The 26224-nt window shown below is 39.7% G+C and overlaps 1 protein-coding gene across 2 annotated transcripts in view; it reads right to left on the bottom strand.

The window, feature by feature from the left end:
• Positions 1-26224, bottom strand: part of ADAP2 (ArfGAP with dual PH domains 2) — a 977426-nt gene that overhangs the window by 250871 nt on the left and 700331 nt on the right. For both annotated transcript variants that reach the window (XM_044068045.1, XM_044068044.1), the window contains exons 4-5: positions 23908-23993; positions 4155-4267 (exon numbers count right to left, since the gene is read on the bottom strand). In XM_044068045.1, coding sequence (XP_043923980.1) covers positions 4155-4267; positions 23908-23993 — 199 coding nt within the window. The remainder of the gene's footprint in view (positions 1-4154; positions 4268-23907; positions 23994-26224) is intronic.

The following is a 26224-nucleotide window of genomic DNA, read 5'->3' as shown; positions in this document are numbered from 1 at the left end:
AGATAAATGGACATAGGTTAAGTAAGCCATCCCCCCAGCAACTATAGGTCTAAACAGAGGATGGCTCGTGTTCTTATGAATCTTGGGTAAACCCTGAAATAATGGAACAAGAGGTAAATCAACTTTTAGGAACCTGTATAAATCATCAGGAATAGCTCCTTCTAACTTGGCATTATGGAGCAAACCATGAACACTGCTAATAAAACTATATAATTCAACCCTAGAAATATATTTGTAAGTTTCACTATGGGTTAAAAATAGCATTCAAGCTATTATAATAAAATTCACGGTTCTTAATAACCATCATACCTCCCTTGTCAGCAGAGTTTATCACAATACTTAATTCATTCATAAGGGAGTGTAAAACATGCCACTCTTTTGGAGGCAAATTAACAAACTTGCGACCAGTTTTACCCTTCTGTAACACATAAATATCAGATTCACACATTCTCAAAAACATTTCCAAAGTAGAATTACTGACAGGAACAAATGTTCTAGGTTCACGAAATAAAACATTCTTGTTGGAACCAGTCTCTCCAAACTGTAACTTCAACATAATATTTTGTGCAAAACAAATAGTTTCAAATCAAAAATAACATCTACCACATCACAACCTTGTGATGGAATGAAAAATAAACCTTCACTCAAAATGGACACTTCTGCCTGCCTTGGACAGTACCTACGTAGATGTATTGTGTGGTTTTTCATAATGCATGGGTCAGGTGACCACTCACGCAGCCGAGAGAGGGGGATTTGGAAGAAGAGCTAAGAAGGAAAGGAGAACAACAGTTTGAAAAGAATGTGGCTCATGAGAAACGAACACTGATACACCAGCACATAATGTTATTGTACTTATTAAAAGCTCTTTCTTATTAAAATAAATGGCAATGTCTGTTGTCAAAAACAATAAAGCATATGTATTTTGCCATTAACTTAAAACGATATAATGTATTATCATGTATTTTCAAAATCAGACAAGAAGACTCACAATCAGCAGAGCACCAATCAGAAAGTGTTTGTTTGTGTCTTTCGCTTTTCCCGGTTGGGGGTCGCCACAGCGGAACTCCGGTCCGCTAATGATTGGCAGTTGATTTTTACATACCGGCTTGCCAGGCCTGACGCACAACTTTCAACGAACGTACGCCCATTCACGGATGTCTCCACACAGAAGACGCTCTAGCTGAGAATCGAACCGGACAGCGTCTTACTGTGAGGCGACAACGCTACCGCAGCACCACCGCCACGACACCAATCAGAAAGTGTAATGATCTGATTAGTGCTTTATTCACATCATGTGTTGTTTCCTGAATGATGCTTTAACAGAGGAGCTCAAGCTTAAAGAAGGCGATGAATTACTGATCAGAATTCACCCGCCCAGCATCCCAGAAGCTACTGGAAGTCTCATACCCTAAACAATCTGTTTAGAGGTGCTCAGGCCATTGGATGCATCCGAAACAAGGGTTGGTCTGCACTGTGTACTTTAGAATCACTTATTAAAGCATCGTAGCACTCAAAAGTGGAACTGCAGAGGTTTTATATGTGAAAATCAAGACTCGTTTAAATGCGATACATTTACAGAAAAAAGATACCTAATGAGAAAGGCTGTTGTACTTACACCTAGTAACATGGGCACTTGGTGGGCAAATCTGAAACTTCTGACTGCAACACTACTGTCAATGTACATTAAAAACCAAGAGAGATGTTCTCTCATATATTACTATAATTTTCTTGTGGCATATTAATTAGGCAAGATAAAGGCTGACTAAGTGGCTTAGCAGTTTTATGACTTTGTGGAATAAGCATTACTGTAAAGCTGAATGCACATGCCTGTGCTATACTTTTAGGATGCAAGTTACTAGGATGACAAAGTGTTGTTGTGCAACTTATGTCTGACACCTAGTGGCAGCAGTGTTTGCGCACATCGTGTGTGTCTACCATTCTTCCTCGTGTGTCTCTACCATTCTTCCTATCAATAACATTGAATTGTTCTGTGGAGTTAAAATTTAGTTTGACTCAGATTGCAATCACGTACACACACAAAGCCCTCTGCTTAGGTACTGTTAGAATCACAGTGTCTCTAGTTAGTCCAGTGGCAGTGACACCATGACAACAGCATGTTAGTGGGTCTTGGATATGAGTTCCAAGTGAGAGGTGATATCCTTTCACTTGTATGATTCTAACAGTTCCTAAGCAGTAGGCTTTCTCTGTATCTGTGTATTGGTGTACTTGTAATTTAACCTTAATCACCATGCTGGGGGTTCCCAGCTGAAGGGATAAGGTTCTAAAGAGAACATTCAAAACCTATCTTTCTAGAGGCCCTTCTTGGTCCACTGGCATGGTATGTTGGAGTTCTTGGATTTGAGTCTGAAGTGACAGCTAATATTATCCTTTCAATTCTATGATCTTAGTTTGGCTGTAATACACCACTGTGGTTCATAGTCTGCCATTGTCACACACTGACACACTGCAGCTGTGAAACAGTGATCAGTATATTTTAGTGCTTTCACATCTGCACTGCCTAGCAACATATACATTCAGAGCTAAGTACATTTAACAAAGAAAAAATTAAAATAAATAAATTCAAGGTCAGAATACACCTTGGAGATCATGCGTGGGACCTTACCAAAGTCTGGTGAACTCATGTTCGATCATGCGCACTTTGATGTATGTAATTGTTGTAATAAGGAAATAAAAGCTGTCAAAGCCTCCTACTTAAAGGCAAACAGGTGTTCCCCTTAAAATCCCAGAAGACCAGGAAATAAGTGAAACTCTCTTGATAAGTTAAGCAAACTTCTCCCCTCATTCTTAAAATACATGGACTGCTCTGAACTTCCAGCATTTGCCAATGTCTTTTTTCCTAATACCCCTTTCATATCTACTGAGTATGTCCCATATTTACACTTGTGTGAGACTTCACTCATCACCTCCAGCAAGCTATTTAATGATCAGCTCAGCCTTGCTGAAAAACATTTATTTTACATCTCCTGCTCTTAGCCAGTCTTTAATTTGCCACACAGCACTTAAATAAAGCTGTCACTGCTGTCCAAGTTGCTAAGAGGGGTCTGTACTTTCCCAGCTCTAATTCTGCCCAATGTCTGTCCAGTGTGATGAGAAAAATCTGTTTGTGAAGGAGAAGCTATCAGATTCCTAAATGACATGTAGGGCTCTGATGGAAAACCATCTTTTTAAAGAGAGAGTTATAAAAACAGTTATCTGAATAAAAGCAATGCTCAGTTTGTACTAAGTCAGTGTGTACCTGGCTACCCGGATACGTGTGTGTATTGATGTGAAACAATTCATGCATTAAAGGGAAAGTGTGGACCCCTCAACCTCAAGCTGCATGCTTCTAATTGAAGCTGATAGAGGAAGAAAGAACACTAAAGTGCACATAGATAGAAACAGAGAGGCTTACATTGTATATGGGCTTAAATTTGCATTCATTTTAAACAATATTATAAATGTATATTTACATATGTGAAGTAAAAGAAATAAGCAGCAGTAATGTGGGGTCAGTGGATTTTAAAGCTGATAGCTGTATGTCTTGCTTATTAAGTTGTTTCCAATATGCTAAAACTTGCCAGAATGTTCCATTTGATTTAAGTGTGTACGAAATTTTCAAAGGAAGGGTGGGGTAGGGCAAACCATCTTTATGAATGCCCTCTCCTAGTCCAGAAGGGCTAAACAAATTTTCTGACTACATTCTTCACATGACCTTTGAGCAGAGACTAGAACAAGGCAAGGACAACAGCAGCAATGCTTAGCAGTTCAAATTATCAGACAACACAATTCTGTAAAAAGGAAATGCTAACTAAAAATGTACATACGTTGTACACAACTGCTTGTTAAAAATACATAATTCCATCTTTACCCATGAGAGGAGCAAGGCTTTTTTTTAAGCAATTTGTAAGTTCTTGTTCTTATAACTTAATCTTTCAACAATCTTCATGAGACAGAAGTTGAGTATTTCATACATCTAAAGGTTTTTTATTATTAACACGGTTGCTATCTCACTTTGCAGTCTACCACTTACTATAAAAATGCTTTCTCATTTTTTTACATACTGCAGTGGAGATCATACTTTACTTTGCCCATAAATGTTACAACAGCATGCAAAACTAATTCACAAATGTTAAAACACTGAACTGTAAGCTTACTTCATCTTTAGTGTAGTATTTCAATGTGCCGTCTTTTTCTGACAGTATGAATCTTCTTTTATGATACTGCCCATTATCTCTTCCCCGTTTCCATAGCACTCCTTCTCGGTTACCTGAAATTTAAAATATTAATAGGGAGATGAGTATGTAGCTTTAAGTAAAACCAGTTAATTGTTTAACAGGTTTCATTTAGAGTATTTAACACTGCAATTTTGGGTTTGAATTGTGATCTGATGAAGTCCCAGCGCTTCAGAGACGAAAAACGCAGTGAAAAGGTTAATGCATTTAGTCTTCAAAATCATGGTTGTTTTTTGCATTGTGGAGGGTGTCTCAATAAATTGTCATACTTTGGATCAAGTGCCTCAGTTTCTCCATTGGACCCCACTGTGCTCTACTTTTTATATTTTTAAAAAATTAGGTGCCAAAATGCAATAAATTAATCTAGTCTAGGCCTGTGAGAGCTAAATTGAGAAAGAAAAGGTTGTCAAAGAGTTAAAATATAAATTACAACAGACATGTGGACCGCATGGGAGGTAAAGTGTATAACTTGCAAGCATGTGCTACTTTCAGTTACTATATGGTTATCTAGTTGCTGTTACTGTCATTAATAAAGTTTGTGAATTAAAAAACAAAGTGCATGACTACAATCCTTGCTCCATTTCAATGCATTTTTGTACTTTTTAAATGCCATTTACTTCTAGAACTTTGATCTAAAAATGTATCTGATGACCTACTTTCAACCCAGAAACTAGTATAATTTCCTGTTTCGATCTATAAAATACAGGATACATTTTACTGGCACAGGCAGCCATCTAAATTGCTAAAAGGTTAAAACATACAGACTGTTAGATTAGGAAAAGATTACTGTTTTTCAGATTATTTGGAATCTTATACAGAATCTTATTTCCCATCATAATGATAACAGTTCCACATCAAAAACAGAGAGAGCAACTTAGGAAACAAGATGTGACTTTGGAAGCCATTTTTAAATTCTCTGAAAAGTACTGAAAGGTTTGCCCAAAGCACCATGCATCATTTCCTGACAGGGTGATAAAAATGTTAACAGACAGGTAAGCATTGTTTGGGGATCTGACAAGACAAGGCAGTCAGGGTGGATGGTTAGACAATGTAACTAACTGTCCACCAAATAGGCAGGAGGGAAACACATCCCTTTTTTTGTATACTTGTTACTCCCAATGATTGCAAACTGCAAGCACTCCTGCAACTGAGCAGGTTATTTATAAACCTTAGGGTGAGAGACAGTGTGGGAGTTCATCATCCAGACAGCCATCAGCATTTTCTGCATAATGGCCTAAAGTCCGTATCCCTGGAGGGTGATGTACGCACTCACATGTATGACTGACTGTTACACCTCCTCCTTCATAGCATTATGCATACTTCTACACAAGCCTCTTTGAATCTCAGTTTTGTCTAGTCAAGCACATAAGCCCCCCCCCAGTGCCATGGGTTGTACTCTCATTGCACTGTGGTGGTCAGCACTGCAACAAACTGGACTGCCTCCCTTTCCCCAGGATAAGTAAGCCAGCATCTGCTGCTTGCTCTCACTCCCAGTCAGCTCCTCCATTGCCCAAAAACACTAGAAAAACTCAGGTACTGCATCCCTGTGTGGTCATGGAGCCAACGGAAGCACATCCTGTTTGGCAGCTGTCTTAAAAAGAAGGGAGCAGGAAACCTGCTTTAACCACTTGATGCTGACATCTCCACAGAGTTAGGGTGGCAGATTAATAGTGCACTAATGAAATCCAGGGACAACTGAAGAGTAAGATATACAATGCAAATATCAGTACACATCCCTTTATCTCCCATTCATCCTTACTTACATCATCCCCTCACTTACCGCTTCTTATTCATCCTACATTTCTCTCTCTGCATCTCTCTCACTTCCCCTTTCTACTCCCTTTCCCTCTGCATGCCCCTGTTATTATGTCTCCATTTCCTCCCAATGGTATTCTTTCCTACAGCTATCCACACTGACCTCTTCTAATGCCTTCATACCTCTCTACATACTGATATACTGCTATCCTTGTAGCATAGGCCATCTCAGTCATTATGACAGCTTATCCATAAAGCTTTGTTAAGACCCATGGTACTCGTCTGTAACATCCAAGGGTGTTAATAATGCCATAACTGTATCAAATGATCTGTGAAGGGGACCCTCTTTAATGGGATGCATGGCCAGGTGGAAGCATAACCTTGCATAAAAAAAACAACTAGTTAATCCATCAGTAATTGATACCCACATACAGAAAACAATAAATACCGATTCACAAGGATCAAAAAAAGCATACAATGTTCCCCTGCGCCTCCCCTGCTAATTTTATATATATATACATATATATATATATATATATATATATAAATATATATATATATATATACACACACACACACACACACACACACATATATATATATATATATATATATATATATATATATATATATGTTGTTGTGTCTTTTGGCTTTTTCCAGTTAGGGGTCGCCACAGCAGAACTCCGGTCTGCTAATGATTGGCAGTAGATTTTTACATGCCGAGTTGCCGGCCCTAACGCACAACCTTCAACGAAGGTACGCCCATTCACGCATGTCTCCACAAAGAAGACGCTCTAGCTGAGAATAGTACAGTTTTGTACCTACCATAAATGTAGATGTTCGAAGATCCACATTGCTGCAGTCATAACCCGTGGGTAGTCCGCTGTCCTCGGTCGGCCCGAATACCAAAGTGTTAGGCTGGCGTCGGTCATGGTCGCTCAGATCTGACGTCAGTACGCCGTGGTACTAAAGCGCATGACCGACGCCATATCCTCAGTCTTTCTTGCCCCAGATGTCAGAAGGCCTTAAAAAGAAAGGCCATAGCCAAAAAATAGAAAAATACCCAATCACCAAAATAGCAACAAAAGATACACCACAAACCACACAGCCACCCCAAACTACAGAGGGGAAGGAGGGAGGGTATATTGGACTGCAGCAATGTGGATCTTCGAACATCTACATTTATGGTAGGTACAAAACTGTACTATGTTCTTCATCTCACATTGCTGCAGTCATAACCTGTGGGTAGAATCCCAAAGCAAAGGTAATGGGAGGTTGGTATAATCAGATAGCATTAGGAGCTGCTAACATGCCCTGTAATACTGCAGTGGCAAACCCAGCCCTAGATTTGGAATAAAGAGGAGGATGGTAATGCTTAGAAAAAGTGTGCACTGAACTCCAGGTAGCTGCCTCCAAAATATCCTTAGTAGCCACTCCCCTTAAAAAAGCAGTAGAAGTGGCAGTAGCCCTAGTAGAATGAGGTCTGATTCCAGCCGGAACCTCCTTACCAAGATGAGAATAACAGAAGGCAATGCAATGCCCAATCCACTTAGAAATAGTTTGTTTTGTAACAGGCTTTCCTTGAGATCCCAAGGCAAAAGAAATGAATAACTGTTGTGACTGCCTGAACCCTTTAGTTCTGCTCAAATAATAACGTAACTGCCTGTGAATGTCCAAAGAATGCAAAATTTTCTCCCCCTTATTTTGGGGATCAGCATAAAAAGTAGGCAGATGAATAGATTGGTTTAAGGCCACATTAGAAACAACTTTATGCATAAAAGTAGGATTAGTACGTAGTGAGACCCTATCCTTATGGAATATCAGGAAGGGTTCAACTGCCATCAGAGCCTGTAATTCAGATACCCTTCTAGCAGACGTAATGGCCAACAAAAAAGCAGTCTTCCAAGACAAAAACTTCAACTCTGAAGTAGCTGCAGGTTCAAAAGGAGATAAAGTGAGCTTTTCCAACACAAAATTGAGATCCCAGGAAGGAGTAGGAGCTCTACGTGGGGGTCTTATGTTCTTTGCCCCTCTAAGAAATTGCTTGAACAAAGGGTGAGAGAATAATGGCGGGTCACAGTCATAGTGAGCAGAAATGGCTGCAGCATGAACTTTTACAGAGGAGAAAGACAAACCCTTGTCTAATAATTCTGTAAGATACTGAAGTGAAACACTCAAATTAAGCACTGAAACATCAAAGCTTTTTGTTACGCTCCAAAGAAAAAATTTCCTCCATTTATCAGCATAAACTTTCCTTGTACTAGGCCGTCTGGCCTCCAAAATGACACTCAAAACTTGTTGAGGAAGCTGTGACCCCCCAGGGTCTAAAACAGAATACGCCAGGCTGTCAGATGTAGGGACTGAACCCTGACATTGCGGAAATGATTGCTTGCCTGGGACAAAAGGTTTGGAATTAATGGCAAAGGCCAAGGAGGCTCCCATACTAAAGTCCTCAGCAGAGGGTACCAGTGCTGACGTGGCCAATCTGGAGCTATCAGAATCATGCAAGGCTTGTCCTGCCTGACCTTCAGGAGCACCTTGGGAAGGAGAGGCAGAGGAGGAAAGGCATAAACGTGAAGGTTGTTCCAACTGAATGATAGAGCATCTACTTTCCAAGCTTTTGGGTGAAACAGCTTTGTGCAAAACTTTGGCAGCTGGTAATTCAGTGGAGAAGCGAACAGATCTATGTCTGGAGTCCCCCATGCCACCGTCAACTGTTGAAAACATGAGGATCCAATTTCCACTCGTGGGGATCCACCATCTGTCTGCTCAAAACATCTGCTAAGGAGTTCTGTGCTCCTGGCAGAAACCTTGCCTGAAGGGTGAGGTGCAAACTGAGAGCAGTCTCCCATAAAATCATAGCTTGTCTGCAAAGAGGGTATGAATGGGTACCCCCCTGCTTGTTGATGTACCACATGACTGTTGTGTTGTCTGTCTGAATCAACACTTGTCCTGGGCGAAGTAAATCCTTGAAAGCCATCAGTGCAAATTGGACTGCTAACATCTCCTTCATGTTGATATGCAAATGTTGAAGTCTGGCAGGCCACGTGTCTTGAACCCATTTTCCTTTGAAGTGTGCTCCCCAAGCCATATCCGAGGCATCTGTCGTTAAGATCTGACTCGCCTCTGGTCGGGTCACAGAGAGTCCCTTGTTTAGGTGACATTCCTGAGCCCACCACAAAAATTCCCTTTGGATGCAAGGTATCATCTGAATGACAGTGTCCAAATCGTGGCAGTGTTGAGTCCATACGCTTTTGAGATACCATTGTAGCTTCCTCATATGCAGTTTGGCATTGGGAAGCACTAGAATACAAGATGCCATGAACCCCAAGGCTTGAAGGACTGTCCTTGCAGTCAGCCTGGACCGTAGAGCCCATTGCTGGAAGTAAAGGGTAAGATTTCTTTGTTTGTCCGGGGTCAAAAATGCCATCTGAGAAGCTGTATTCAGTCTCACACCCAGAAAGCACATGTCCTGAGAGGGTACTAGACTGGACTTTGTTTCGTTCACAGAATACCCTAGGCACCTTAACACTGCCATAACATACTGTAGATGGTGAAGTAGCTTGACTTTGTCTTGAGCCAGAATCAGGCAATCGTCCAAATAAGGATAAATTTGTATTCCCCTTAACCTTAAGAAGGCTATTACCGGAGCCAGGACCTTTGTGAACACCCTGGGTGCAGTAGATAAGCCAAAGGGCAATGCAGAGAACTGATAATGTAAAGTCCCAGCCCGAAAGCGCAGGAACCTCCTGCAACTGGGCCTGATAGGAATGTGAAGATAAGCCTCTTTGAGATCCAGAGTTACCATCCAGTGATCCTTGCCTAAAAGAGGCAGAAGTTGTTGCAAAGTTAACATCTTGAATTTCGGGATGTCCAGGTATGTGTTGAGAATAGACAAATCCAGAATTGGCCTCCAAGTGTTTCCCTTCTTTGGTACAAGAAACAGGCGAGAATAAAATCCTAGGCCTACGTCTGACGGAGGGACCTCCTGAATAGCCCCCATTTTTAGAAGTAAAGAAATCTGTTTGTGAGCCTCCACCTTTTGTTGAGAAGGAACGTCTGGCATGCCTTTGAAAGGAGGCAAGGTGTGAAAGTAAAACTTGTAGCCTCGACCTATAATGTCCAACACCCATTTGTCCTGAGTGACTAAAAGCCAATTTTGCCTGAAGAGTGCCAACTTTCCTCCCAGAGGGGCTGCCAGACAGGAGGGATCTGGCAGCTGGAGATACAGGTCATTGAGTCTGTTTACGAAAAGGCTGGCCCCTGCCCTCACCAGAAGATTGTGCAGGGGAACTCCACATCCTAGGCCTAAAAGAACCTTGAGCCTGAGCTCTGCCCCTACCACGCCTAGATCTGCCCCTAGACTGTAAATCAGAAGAAGGATAAGCCCATCCCTTAGTAGGCCAATTTCTGCTAAACTTAGGGGGCTGCACCTGTAAAAAATCTTTAACTGTTTGCATAGATTTAGCTTTGTCTTCCATTTTCTTCAAAACTGACTCCACAGGTGAACCAAACAGAACTTCAGACTGAAGGGGAGCATCCAAAATTCGAGCTTTAACATGCTCTGACAAGTTCTGATCCTTAAGCCAGGCATGCCTACGAAGAACTGATCCAGTGGCAGCCACCCTGGAAGAGGCCTGAAGAGCATCAAAACCACACTGCAAAGAATGCTTACCCACCTGATCAGAGGCATGAACTAAATCCTGCAATTCCTTACACTCAATGCCCTCTGCCAGAGCATCCACCTTAGATTTCAACTGACTTAGGAGAAAATTCTGGTACTTCAGCATATGAAACTGACAATTCAAAGCCCTCATTGCTAGAGTGGAAGAGGTATACACTTTTTTACCCCACCTATCCAAAGCTCTAGAGTCTTTATCCATAGGAACTGGATTCTTTACAACAGAAGCCCTGACACCCTTAGGACCCTGGCTAATAGTTTCCGGGTCAGCTCTCGGGCTCTTATACAAATATTTATGAGCCTCAGGCACTCTGTAATACCTGTCTGGCTTGACCGGGGCTGGAGGCAAAAAATCAGGATTAAGGGAAGCTTCACAGAAAACATCCTGAACAACATCCAAAACAGGGGGTATAGCCAAGGGCCTGTGCTGAGGTAAAAACAAAAATTCCCTAAGCCTCTTTCTAGAATCTGAGAAATCCTGACCTTCCCACTTAAAATGCTCTCTCATGGAATGCAGGGTTTCAGAAAAAGAAAAATCCTCTGGTGGGGAAGCAGAAGGACTAGAATCCTCTGCATCTGAATCAGAATAAGGAGGAAAATCTTGAATGTCTTCAGCCGAAGACTCCGAATAATCTGAGGAATGCTCCAATCCTTCCACCTCTGGCTCCACCTTAGGCCTCTTATCTGGAGGAGGCAAAGAAACCCTGATTAAGGTAATTAAATCTTCTGCCATTTTCAGCATATGCTTCTTAGGTACAGAACCTGCAGAACTAGGGCTGACGCCAGAGGAAGATAAACCAGGCCCGACCTTGGAAGGAACCTTAGAGACAGAAGTAGAAGGCCTAACCACCTTATGCAAAGAAGGGACTACAGAGACCTGAGTGGCCCCCTCAGCCTGCCCCGACTCCTGAGAGGCCACATCCTGCAAAACTAAAGGCTCCCCCTGAGACTCAACTGAAACCTCGGCCGGATCCACAGATTCCACCGTAGTTTCTAAAGAACCGGCGTCCGTAACGGACGACTCATCCTGCTTGGACTTTAACGATTTGTCCTTACGCTTCTTAGCGGTAGCGGGCATCGGAGGATCCGACGGCATATTGTAATTACACCGCTTATCAAGACAAGCCTAGCACAATCTAACCTACGTTTAATGGTGCGCTTATTAAACCTAGCACAAAGCGACACCCGACTCACGCCGTGCTCAGGCCCCAAGCAAGGAATACAAAGAGAGTGGTAATCCCTATGAGGTATCTGTTTCCCACAAGAAATACAATTATTCACTTTTTCTGACATCCGGATTTAACTGAGGCAAGAAAAGACAAAAATATTCCCCAACGGGGTACTTAGCCCAACTTGGTCTTCGGTCTGAAACTCAAAATACGAAAATTTCAGGACGCCGAATGGCACTTGCAAAACGCTGCTTCTGCTTCGGACCATGCGGCAAGAAAGACTGAGGATATGGCGTCGGTCATGCGCTTTAGTACCACGGCATACTGACGTCAGATCTGAGCGACCATGACCGACGCCAGCCTAACACTTTGGTATTCGGGCCGACCGAGGACAGCGGACTACCCACAGGTTATGACTGCAGCAATGTGAGATGAAGAACATCAGGCAGGACAATGTCTTACTGTGAGGCGACAACGCTACCGCAGCACTACCACCACAGTCGTATATTATATTGCACTACAGTGGGGGAAAAGGGCATACTCCCTGATCCCCTCAGTACCATAACCTTGTACTGATGTGCTGACAAAGCTGGTGTGTTTTGATCAGTTGTACCAGCTGTGTCACATGTCAATGAGTTGCTTTTATGGCAAAAGGTTCCTCTCTCAGCCAGGGTTATCTTACTCCCCAGTCAGCACTCATTATCTTTTTCTGAAAGTTCCCTGCACTTGGAGACAGACTCATGATGTTGCATGCCATGAGGTCATTCATCATTTACAAAATGTACTCATCCACAGCTTCTTATAGTTTGTCTCCTCGCCATTACTGAGCACTCAGCTATAACTCAGGGACATTGAGATATGGCACTCTCACTGTTAACAAGTGATATACCAAATATACATACCTAACCTGCACAGAAATCAAGCAGCCAAGGCTGGATGGAAAGACTGCCCACTTGCAGAGTGGTAGAGGGAGGACATTCCTTATCCATCAAAGTGGGTCTTCTTTACAGAGCAGTTTATATGTGAACAAATCTGCTATATGTAGCATCAGGGACCCTCCCTTAATGGGTCTCATGGTTGAAAAGAACCAAAGCAGTAAACCTAACTGGTTGGAAGAAGTCAGATAATCACATTAAGAACAGTAAAAAGGCTGAATACTGGGGAACAAGCACCAGAAGGTTCAACTCTATCTCAGAGGACAAGGAACACTGTCTGAAAGGGAAGTACTATGAACCCAAAGGCTTATGTGATCAGGGCACACCTAGTATGTACTAGAGGTAGCCACTCCTACAGAGGAGCAGACAGAGTAAGGCTTAAGACACAGAATTTAGTGCCAATAGGCACAGTGAGTCATATTCCCTCCCTTAGAAGGGATGACGAGAATAACAACTCCCACCCACTTACCCTCATTCACAGGGAACTGAGATTTGAACAAATAGGAGCAACAGTCCATCCAAACTGAACTAGCAATCCTTTCGGAAGGACACACTATCCAGAAGAACTCAACATCCTTGACAGTGAAAGATGCTATTAATACTTCCAGTTCCTGACTCCTTCATACAAGGCAAGGAAGAAAAAGGACCTGTATAGAGATGAGGACTCCATTCTAGCAGAAGAGGGAAGGGGGGTTCCCCCAAATCAAGCCTCAGAAAGCCAGGATACCTGGAGAAGGAAGAGCTACCATGCAAATAGATTAACTTCAGATAAACTCACTTACCATAGGGACAAATTAGCCCAAAGCAGACAGACAAGCCTATCAAACATCACATTCAGGACCCCAAAGGAGAAGGCTTTCCACAAGGAAGGAAAAGGAAAGCAACTCTCAGAAAGGGGGTTGTTAAAAGAGCTAGAACTGAACCTTCATCTCCCCCAACCCGATCACCACTGAATACTAAGGACAGGAACTGTTTGGATTCCCAAACAGTGGCAGGATCCAGCATTAAATACCTAATAACATCCCAGACATCTGCATGGCAAACAAATACTTGATCAAAAGCAGGTGGTTGCCAAACAGCTCCTGACTTCACTCACACATGTTGGTAACTAGTAAAACCTGAGACACAATATCCCTGGTCAAGTTGTAAAGAGAGCCAAGTCACCCTCTCAAATAGGGGAGACATCCCAGACCACAGATAGTTTTATCATGCTCACCAAAGGGCAAATGTAATCAGTGACTTCCTCTAGTCCCATCTGTGGTGTTCTGGCCATGAACTGTGTCCATGAAGTGTAACCAAAAGGAAAAGGTAGAAATGGGAAACAACAAAGTACTATCTTTCCTAATCTGCTGACCCAACTCCTGCCAGAAGTACAGATGGTTACTGTCTGCTCAAAAAAGGTTAGAAATGCATTTGGAGAGCTCTACTCCACAAGCCTATTCCTGATGTGGCCTCAATGGCCAGCCCTTGCAATGAGACAAAAAGGGGAGGCCCTTAAAGATATATAACAGACTCTAAGGCTCCTGGGAGAAAGACAGCTCAATGCAAGGGTAGAGGACAGAAATGGCACAGTCTCAACACAGAACTGTCCAGTGGTCACCTGCTATTCCAAGGGTGAACAGCAGCAAATTAAACTTCTCTGACTAGGAGGAACCAAACCATAGCTCAGGTGCCTATAGAAATCATGATGCTCTCATGCAAGCCACCTCTTCTCCATCTCCAATCACTAAAGGGACCAGAAGGATCACAGGAAGGAAGGAAGCTGACCAGAAAGAGATCCTCCCTAGTTTCCACAGAATCCCTGGTGATTCTTAATCTCAGCTCCATGTCTGCTTCCATTCCAAGATCTTAAGATCACCCACAAGACAGGATGGTAAGACACCTCAAAGGAGGGAAAATATCTCACTAATAAAGACAGTTGTGGCTCCTTGTACTCAAGCATACCTACATAGGTAAGACTACCCCCTACAAGGAAAGGAGAATCAGCATAGTGAGCAAAGGAAACCAACCTAGAAATGAAGACTGCAGAGCAAGGAGCCCAAAGGGACTTTTTAGCCAGAAAAAAAAGCCAACCCACAGGGCTACTACACAGTAATTTGAGGGATCCCACTGAAAATATCCACCACAAAAATTCTAGACAGGAAACCTATTTTGCGACTGTGGCTCTACACAGTACGCCTCTAGGTCTATGAGAAAATCTGATAGACTCTGAACATGAAGTGACACTTTTAACAATTCCTTTCCTTCTACTTTTTCTACAGCTAATTTCCCACTCATGCCTCCTTCTGACTTATGTCACTTAAGGTCTCTCTTATATGTTGAAACAATTCACTTCCCTTATAGGAGATTATTATTGTTTAATCCCTTTTGCACTTCATACTTGACCTTTCTTTTATTCCTCTTCAAAGAATCAGCAGCTTTTCACACTGACAGAAATCAGACAATGAATGTTAGTACTAACAACTTAAGTATAAATTATATAAAATATAAACTTTAGTATAAATATCTTTAATTTTAAGGGATTTATCTTTATTGTCAAAATTAATAATCATGCTAGCGACATAAATTCAACACATAAGCAAATACATAAACATGCTACACATTTTAAAATATACCAGTAATATTGTTCAGGCTACTGGTATGTTTGTTGAAACTCACACACTGCTTCAACGTGGGATTCTAAAAAAAAAATCATACTAAGAAAATGAGGACATGAAGAAAAATGTACAATGTCTACACCGTTTCCTGCAATGTACACTTTAGTTTTCCTAAATCCACATGTTATTCTTATCTACAATATTATTTATACTAAAGAAAAACAAAGCATAGGTACATTTGCAAGAGTGAACATAAAGTTTAGCTGGACGACAGATCCATTGTTTCACATTTATAAAAAAAGTTTAGAATTTTTGTGTACTTCTAAGATGCATCACAAAGAGGGGTTCTTTTGATTGGTATAACTGCCTGCTAATGGTCAGACCACCCATCAACCAGGATACTAGTTGAAACAAATAAAAGACTATTCTGGCAAGATTATTTCAATTCAGGTAGTAAATTCAAGTGAAACACTTTTTTTTTTTTTTTTTGCAAAACACTTAAGAAATATGATAATTCTCACAATGATTCAACATACCTGACAAGTTCTCTCTCAAAAATTGAATTTCCTGACAGAGACCCCACTTTCCTGACTATCAGGAAAATTTTCTGACAGGTGGCAACCCTATATGTAGCATATATAAATGAATGCACACACAGATATAAACAATAACACATGGGAAATGAGTATATAACGACATGTAAATTGAACCAGATTAAAAAAAAAATGTCATGATTCATAGTCATTGCTGCAGTTGTTACAAAGCTTGAATAAGCAAGCAAGGAAAAGGCATGCAAAAATATACAGCAGAGCAGCTGTGGGCTGTGTTGACCAAACTGCATGTCCTTGCAGAATTAGTACCAACTCTGCCTAACCTATCATGCGCTCACTGATGACCAGAAGTGGATCACGGCACAGATGTCCAGAGTATCATCTACAGCTTGATCAATTTATTTTAATCACATGCAGTATTACTGAATATTTACAGTATTTCTATACCTGTAGATACCAAGGTGTATGCAGTATTTACTATCCCAACCACAGGTACCTTTCAATGACCATCTGGGAAAACATTGCTTATTCAACAATCTTCTGCTTCACATATATTTAATATGATTCTCAGTGTTATGCTGCTGCATGTTAAGGATCACATTTGGTTCTACAAGACTGAAGACGGGAAAGACAGCACTTTGTGCGGCTACAGTAGTATATTGCCTACTTCCCTGAAATACCGGACAGCACAGACTGCACTTATGTCACTGTAAAGGTTCTCTCCAACCCACAGTTCAGAGAGTTTCCAAAAGGATAGACTACCAAGTCCCTCAACTGCCAAGCAGCCTGCAACATACAGGGAATCAGTACTAATGTATATCTGCAACAACTTGTTAGTTCTCACAATGCCCATAGGTGGCAAACATCAGACCTGTATTTCCACTTTCAGCTGACTTTCTACAGGGTCATCTTGTTGGAACTGGCACAGTATACAGAATACATGTTGACACATCCACATACTGCACAAGCAGTCAATCGTCTCTTCTCATAAAACAAATAAATAAATAAAATAAACATTGGTTTTGCTGCATGTTATGGGTGATACTGGCCACCACCTAGAGCTCTGACTTACACCCTCCATGATCAACACCAAAATATCTGCAGAGATGGATATTAGCATTGTTTATGCCCAGATAGCACATCACAGAGCACATATTTGGGCTACTGAAAATATCTGGTTCCATCTGGGGATTCTTTCAGTACTGACCCATTACAACCAGCAAGATGTTTGTGGCCTGCACCATGATACATAGTGTATATGTGTAGTCTATGGAGGGAGACTTGACTTAACTATGTAGCTATATTACGCCATCCAGCAACAACAGGTGAAAACAACTATGGTCAGCAGTAGCAGGATGACCTACAGCCAGCGAGAGTTCCTAGCAGGTGGTACAATACTGAGCAGCACAAGCATGACAGCGACATCTGGGCAATAACATGTATGGGGAAAACCAGTAATCCTGATGTGTGCAGTATTCCTGTCAAGCTCTGTTGATCAGCACTTGGTCTGGCTTCACTGTGTATCAAACATAAGCTTAACATCACATGGGATGGTGGGTGGTGTGAGACATTATCATCATCTACACAGGACACCAAAGGATATAGTAACACAAGACTGTCAATACAAACTAAATGGGGGGGGGGGGTTAGTATACGGCAGCAAATGCACAGAGCAAAGTGACACAGAAACACAAAACTGGCAAAAGGAAATGGATGTGAGACAAGACACAAGGACAAGATTGATAAAAGAATAGATGGTGTCAAAGGTAGTGTTCTCCTGTGACATGAATACACAGACACTTATGCATGCCCATCTTCTGGCATTACCTTGCTGTTTACCTGCCATTTCTTTCTTTATAAGAGCACTAATTCCTACAGATATCATAGATGTGTGTGTTACTGAACACATTCAACCACTGAGAATTTGGTGACTTGCATAACACTCTAATAAGAAAATAATAACTTGTGCTATAAGAAAGTCAAGTAAATGACAGACTACTGACAGAAAAATATATGACCTTATTGTAAACTGTGGATGTATGCAGAACAAGTGAAATTACAATACAGTTAAAATATTTAACTGAGAAAAATGGATGTGCGAGATAAAATACAAGTCAAACAGATAAAAATGAGAAAAGTCCAAATGTCTTTCAGCAGTGATATGTGTGAAAAATGGAGGCATGTGAGAACTCAGAAATGGGGGCCGAAAAAAAGACTACATAACTGAAACTTAAGCATACAGTTGTAAGCATGAGAGCAAGCCTTGATCTCCATATAATCATGCTTGTAGAATCTGCACTAAAAGAGATATATTGTTATTAAAAACAAAGGCATTTTTAAAAACAATCTGCATGTTCCTTAACAGGAATATGAAAATGAGCATTTTGTTTGTATAACTTAAATAAAATGACCGGTTGCAATGAAGCCTGAAAATGCATTAGTGGTACAGAGTCAAAGAGTGCAGATCAGACTGCTGGCATGAAATGTTGAGAATTCAGGTAGAGAATCTATAATCTAATCTAAATACAGGTGAACAGTGTAACATTTTGAGCAAAGATACCTTTGAAGCAGTAGAATGAAAGCTACTTAAAACAGAACTGTGTGAATTTTCCTAACATATTATGGCCATGTGGTGGTCGTGGAACAGTTAGAGCAAACACTGTTGAGATGCAAGTACCAAAAAAATGTAATATCCTTAGTATAGTAACGAAGCAGCTATATACTGAAATTGTGTGCACAGAACTGGCACATCCTGCCTATGTTTGTATAAATTTTTAATAAGTGTTCCATTTTTCTCCTAGATCCCAAAGATATAATTGCAGTTATATTCCTCCAAATTAGTAGCACGTGCTTTTCACGTGAGTGAACGTATGCATTTATGACAGGCTGGTAACCAATTTAAGGATCAGATACGTTGCTTTGCATCAACATCAAGGGTTTACTGGGAAGCCTCCCGCTCCTTTCCACAAACCAGACTGAGCAGGTAATCAAAGAATGAACAACTATCTTTTCTTTTGAATCAGAGCCTTTGCATTAACTTCCCTAACATTTTTCAGTTATCTGGCTTGTGAAAAGAAAAGAATGGTAAAACAAATCTGTAGTATGCAACAAAAAAGATATATGCAAAGAATGAGTCATACAGTTTGGAAGACTATCTCTGGGTGGTACACAGAGCCACAGCCACAATATCTGATTTAATTTACAGGCTTGGGCAGTCTGCCAATGGAATATCTCATAAAAATAAATAGCAGTGCTTTTACAGTTAATACATACTCACAAGAAAAGCAGGACAGGAACTAAAGCAATCAAAAAGCTTAGATATCATTAACAATCAAAGCCACAGCTGGGTTTAATGATGCTCGATGCAGTTGCCTTATCTGGCACCCCCTTTTCAATACTAAAAAAGGCTGTTTTCTCCTCTGTGGTTGGGGAGCAAAAATTTTTTCAAGCATTTGAGCTCAACAGCTAAAAAAAATGTAAGTTCTTATTTTAAAATAATTGTAGCAAGCTGCTAGATACAAATGTAATAACTGGCTTACTATAAAGTATTCTGAATACCATACACTGTAGCAATAACTCGTCAGCCCTGATTGTAAATGTGATACTTGTGTTCAGAAACTGAATGTGTTATTGCACTGCACCGACTAGCATCTGCTGATTATGTCCCCTTCACTACACCCTAGCTATGCTTCTGTTATTAAGCACTCAGAATCAACAGACTAGGTGAATAGTATAGCTATTGCTGTAAAATAAGGCAAGACTGAAATTTGTATTTATTCAAAAAATTTAAATAAAGTGATAATAAGCAAACACTTACCCATTGTTACAATCTCAAGAATTCCAAATGCTATTTTTTCCATACTAGATAGAAACCAGACTTTGAGTACAAAAAAACTATACAAAGCAGCCTCTAAAACTGTGTACATCTAATATGCCTTGAAAAAGCTACAGATTCCTTAGACTTTCATGTGGCATTTCATCAGCACCAGAGGTGCTCCACAAGTAAAAGGAGGCTTGGAAGGTGATGTAAATATAAAATGATGATCTGATAGTATAACGTCGAATACAGTACCAATATTAAAAAAGATTACTGCAACTCCTGAATAGCACAAGGCAGCATGATTTCAAGAGAAATAGCAGCAAATGTAAAATTACTGACACATATCTTAAAGTGTTTGGTCACATCCCAAAGATGTACTGAAACTTGTAAGAAAAAGTAACAGCCAATGTACAAATGCCAATGTGGAGAAAAAAACAGCATGCATTACAGAGGTTTCAATAAATGATGCAGCTTCTTGAGAAGTTTGTACTTTATATATTTGACATAATTATGTTTCTAAGAAAGCTAACAAAGTATAATGTAGTCTGAAAATTGGGCTTTGATCAGGAAAAAAAGCTTAGAAATATGTAAATTAGTCAAAGAAGCTCCAACATTAAAATACTAAGATATAAATAAGCAGGTTGTGCCGTAAGCAACTGCCAATCAGAATGATATAGGACTTGTGATCTTACAAGTGGAATGTTGCCCATAGGCTAAGAATGTTTCTAGAAGCATGGAAGAGATAATGTTCAGATAGACAAGAAACTAGAACAATGAATGAATGTGACAAACTTCATGAATATGCCTGAAAAATTTCAGGTGGAAATAGATTGAAAATATCCTGCTAGTTATATTCTAAAAGTCATTCTACAAGAAACTGCAACACTGCTCATGATATTACTTAATCTAAAGAAATATGATGAGAAAGTAAATCACAGAAAGGCACGGAACTACACTATTTACCAAATTATTTGGGTAATACCACAGTTACCAATGACAAAAACAAGTTAAAATTACAGATGTACAGACTATGACTTAGAAATGCAGTTAGTAAAATATAACACAACAGAACAGTCGCTTGAGCAGAAAGCATCAGTAAGGAAAGAAATCTAGTCTTAGTTTTCTTTGAAGAAAGAAATATGTTATGTCCAGGACTTAACTTAAAAGCTGACAAAATAGTAGTTCTCACAAATTTTTTTAAGTTGAATCTAGGACAGAAGCTGCTGTTAAAAGGGAATAATTAGTACGGCATATAAGATATTGCACAGCAACTATAGGAATCAATCACATGAGGTTAGAAAAGATTAGGAAGAGACTGGATAAACAATTCTCAAGGAAACAATGGGAGGACATATGTATTGCTCCCAAATATACAACAAAGTCTAGAAGATTTAGGATTTTTGCTAGGAAGTGTTTGCATAGGTATTTTATACCACAGGCAGAGTCCAAAGAATTTTTACTGAGGTAGATGGTAGATGTCGGAGGTGTGTTGATGAAGAAAGAGGTAACTGGGAATGTGTTTTGGGAGTGTAATGGGTTGGAAGACTTTAAAAAATTCCCTACAGAGTACTCTGTCAGAAATATTGGGTGAGGAAATGGGTGTAACTAAGGAAATTATTTTTTTTTGAGCTGGGAAACAGGGTCTGAATTCCCTAGACAAAGTAAGGCCTTGTTACATTTAAATCTGGTAGCTGCCAAAAAAACAATTACTAGAAATTGTAAGCAAAGTCTAAACTGACTATATTTGAAGTACCGAATATTGCAATATAGAGATAAAATAAACGGAAGTGGGATCTTTGCAAACAGGTAGAAGCAAATTACACAGAAAAATGGAAATTGTAAGAACAATACATACAGAATAATGTTTTGGATGAGGAATGGGGGTTTAAGGGACGGCAGGAATTGAGCAAAAGAATATATGTGATGTATAATGTTTACAACTGTAAACATGTTAATATGGTTTTCTTTTCTTTTATATATAAAAATATGTCTGTCTACATCATAACTGATAATTCAATAAAGGTGTTAAAAAAGAAAATAAATGCTTGAAAGAATAAACAAGTCACATCTAGGAAAAGTAAAATATGACAAAAGGGTAGCAAATGCAGCATACTTGTCTGGAATGTCAGGTCACATATTAAGTAGAAGATATGTGAGCTATCTGTATTACATACCATAACAACAATTCAAAGATACATATGCTATCATTCTTCATTATATATGGATTATTATTCCAAGCCAGAAATCCTCAAACTGACATACAGAACAAGTGTGATTAGTTTATAAAAGCTTAAATGCTTAAGACAAGGGATATCTGATGTTGCCATAAATAACAATGATCCACTACAAGTCAGGAATTCAGAAGATTTGTGTGTAAGTGCTATTCAAATACAGTGGCCAGACCAGATATGAGAATTGTGCACTGCCAGGATGCTGGGCAGAGATACTGGTGATGCACCCCCATGCATCACACACTATCTGCCAACTGATGGAATGGTATCTCTTTTTACTGCAGTAACACTTCCCCCATGGACCAAATGGGGTCCCAATTGCAACACAGGTGAAATCTATTGCACAGAGTATCTCAGGAAAATGTGCCACCCCATAAAAGGCACTCATAGGCCTGGCTTGCTCCTGAGGTGACACTGGGAAATAGAAGAACTGATCCATACATGCCAAGAGTACATCTAGAAACTGCTGCAGTAAACTCAAAGCAGAAGCTTGTCAAATACCCCACATGTCCCCAGTCTCTCCCTGGAATGTCCCCATGGCAAGTATAGTGGGGGATATACAGTGTTTCACATGATCCCCATGCTCTGTAATGGGCTCCCAGTCATTTGAAGCAGAGTCTATGCCTAACCCTACTTAAGCACAACCCTGACCAATGGATGGGAAATGAGAAAGTCACCCAGGGTCTGACCCCCATGTCTCTGATATACAAAGGTAGACAGTACATCCAAACTAATATTCGCTGCCTACACATAACCTCTAGAAACTTCGTAAAATACCCTCTCCAAATAAATGCCCATGATTCTTAGGGACACAACTGGGTTAGATTACACAGCTAGGCTTATAAAGGCCCTCGTGGTCATTAGCCTAGTATATATAAATGAACTACAGACTATGAACCTATGATCCTATGTTGTTCATGTGAGAAGAAGCAAAGCTGTACAGAAAAAAGCGTAGAAATGGATAATAATATAATCAATATAAAGGAAACTGTACTATCTCATAGACACATGCATATTTTTAATTAAAAAGGGGAGAGATTAGATATGGGGTACATAACTCTTAATGCTAATGAGCTAGCTACAGTGATTTGCTGCTAGGGAAAGCTCAACTGAAAGACATCTCAAAAAGGAAACCTCATGGGTAATTGTTTAAAAATCATAGGACTTCCAATGCTGAATCCCAAAAACCTAAAGACTGAATGGATGAAAATCCAGACTTGCATATATTAAGTTGAGAATGACATTTCTCACAATATTCCCTTTTCTATAAGGTACTGCAGTCTGGCGTTGGTATATATACATTTGGGGATTGTGGGCTTCTTGACCCCCACATCAAATGCAAGAAAGTTTACAGAACAGCTGTTCTGCTGTACTTTCAGTCTTTTTTTCCTCATCATCTGGGACTCTGCAATCCAAGCCTTGAAATTTCATCAGGAAGCCCCAAACACATCATCTGTGTCTCTTTTTATTATTTATTAGTATTGACATAAATCCTCAACCTGAGTTAAACTGCTCTGGTAATACAGGAAAAAATTAACTGCGTATGTCAAATTGTATAATAAAACAAAACCAACATTTTTATAAAAGGGGTGCAACTTCCTCATCATCCCAACATCCCTACATCATGAAACAGTACCCCAGGATTACAAAAGCTTTGGGGGTAAGGGCAGTCTCATTTAAAACAGTTTGACATCCAGTGGAATCAGGACAATCATGTTGAATGAATGTTAACAAAGCACCTGTCACGTTTCCTATGCAGTCAGACATGTTAATCAGACAGTTGTAGTAGGACAGCTTCCTTTTTATTAATCACTACAAATGAATAAGATTAAGGAGTCAGACCATTATTCTTTCATTCACCAGTGTATACATTATATACCACAAGTCCTGTAACTGATTTGTTAATTACCTACTTCACAGGACCTAATAATATTACCTGTCACGCCACCATCATGCTGAGAAGCGTTCATTGTAAACTCTTCCCTTTCATACTTGGCACGTATCCACTGCTCTCTTAAAACACTGAGGAAAAAAATAAGTGTTTGTTAACTATGAACTGCATATACTGATTTTCCTTAAAGATAACGTAAACCACCACAAAGTTTAGCTTTGTATTACAACCTTCTTTTTCAGTGTATACCATCACACCTGCCAATATAGTCACCGAATATACCTCTCTCACACTCACATACATTAAAAACTATTTATCAAAAACAAGAAAGTGCAGAGATAAAGTCTGACTTTGTCATACTCAGATATTCGAAAAAGCAATGCACAACTACAACATACTGTCAAGTAACAGATTTGTAAAATGAAAAAAAAAATTTTTACTTAGAAAGTTGAATAAAAAATGATATAGTGAAATGTTTCTGCATTTTTTATAAGTATTTTATTAGCATAAAACATCAAGAATCATTCTTTATGTTTGTTAAAAGGATGTATTATACCTTTTTAGTAGTTCTTTCTTTGCATATCCCTGTGAGTTAGCGAAGGAACAGAATGAAACGTGCATCTGACCTGTAAATGGATGCTGTTACTATGAACAACACACATGTAAAGTAAATATAAATGTGGTGGCAAATGACTTATTCAGCAAAGTGAAATCAAGTAAACTACATGAAGGAAAAACTACAAAGTACATAGCTATAGCAATATTAAAAATCAGATCATATGAAATGAAGTACCTTAGGCCAACTATCTATGAATTTCTAATGTACGGGAAAGACTCTCAATACATGTAAGCGATCACAATAAAAATGTGGTAGATAGAAATGTAGAAGAGAACATTAAATGAATTTATTGAATATGAGGTAGTTTTAAAAGAAATGTTGTGATATAATATAGACAGAGGCTAGTAAAACACAGAGTATGTAATTTTGAAGCTAAGCTTTTAGTGACTGAAATGCAAGAATTTATATTGTGATTTTCATTTAATTTCTCTGTTTAAAGAAAATGACCTGCACTCGTATGCAACGTTCAAGTGTTCAAGTGTTAAAAGCATGCTGCAGGAATAAACAATGAAGTGAAACATAATGAAGAAGTAAAAATGAAACATATCACATGCTACATAAACTTCAAAGTCACACCAGTACCTCAAAGAAAAGTGAAAAATAGACATTATTAAAAATTACCTACTTTCTATATTGATAAACTATAATCATTTCTTTTATTCCAAGGTAGTGGGGCAACCAAGAAGTTTGCAGTCAGATTCTAAAACAATACATGGCCCACTTTAGGCCAATAACCCAACCTTGTGATGATACATTTAACATACAAGGTTTTGAAGAAGGCTTAAATGCTACTTCTGGCAACGTATGCAAATCAGGAAGCATGTACATCTTCTGCATTAGAATGATTCCTATATCTAGTTCCAAAGGAATCAGTAAATCATGATGTCTTACACTGGTATTAGTAAAAACTGATGGTACACACCTGCTGAGGCACACTTGTGCCCCTTTATAAACCCACGTCCACTGCACAATTCTAAATCAGTGCCCACATCTACAAATGGCTTTAGCAACAACTTCTGCACTCTGCTGTGTAGTGGGGTACAGCCAGTAGAGTGGACAGCACTGTATAACAGTGGACACTGCTGGGGTGACTGTAATATAATGGTGATTACTGTCAGCATACAACCTTTAATATATCTCTCCATGTCCTTTTCTATCTTATCTTGCCTGCCATGTCAGCTTTTCATATGTCCTGTTGGCTTCTTGAATGAGTCTGTAACCTGCTTGTGGATACTATTCTAGACTTTGACATCATAAGTACATGGAACGTCCTCTATGTTTTCTGGCTGCCAGGCTGACATATTTTGCATCTGCTGACTTTTGTATTTTAACATAGTTCAACTAAGAGCATTTCTGTCTGTCTGTCAGACCCACCCCACATAATATTGGTTGTGCTCTCATTAGCTGCCCTGTCCATTACATGTTACACTGCCAAAGAGGTCTCTCTCTATCTCTCTACTCTGAAGCCATCCAAGCATAAGCTACATTACCTGCTGAGCATCCAACTTTTTCTAGTGTTCAAATACACTATATATACCTAACTAATATGGTTTCATAATGCTGAATACTATGAAATCAGACTATGTGGGATTTGTACAGTGTACCATTCTGGTGCTGACTCTCAGAATCTGTTCCTCAGCAGAGCATTCTTCTCTCCAGCCATTATTTATACATATTTGAGTGACTTACTACTGTAGGTGCCCTCAGCAACACTCCCCTTGGCAGAAGGTCTCCAGAATGCTG

Source organism: Protopterus annectens, chromosome 4.part0, assembly GCF_019279795.1.
Source record: "Protopterus annectens isolate FY-2018-M chromosome 4.part0, PAN1.0, whole genome shotgun sequence".
Lineage (NCBI taxonomy): Eukaryota > Metazoa > Chordata > Ceratodontiformes > Protopteridae > Protopterus > Protopterus annectens.
The sequence above is the reverse complement of the archived record's forward strand: the minus strand, read 5'-3'. Positions and strand labels throughout refer to the sequence as shown.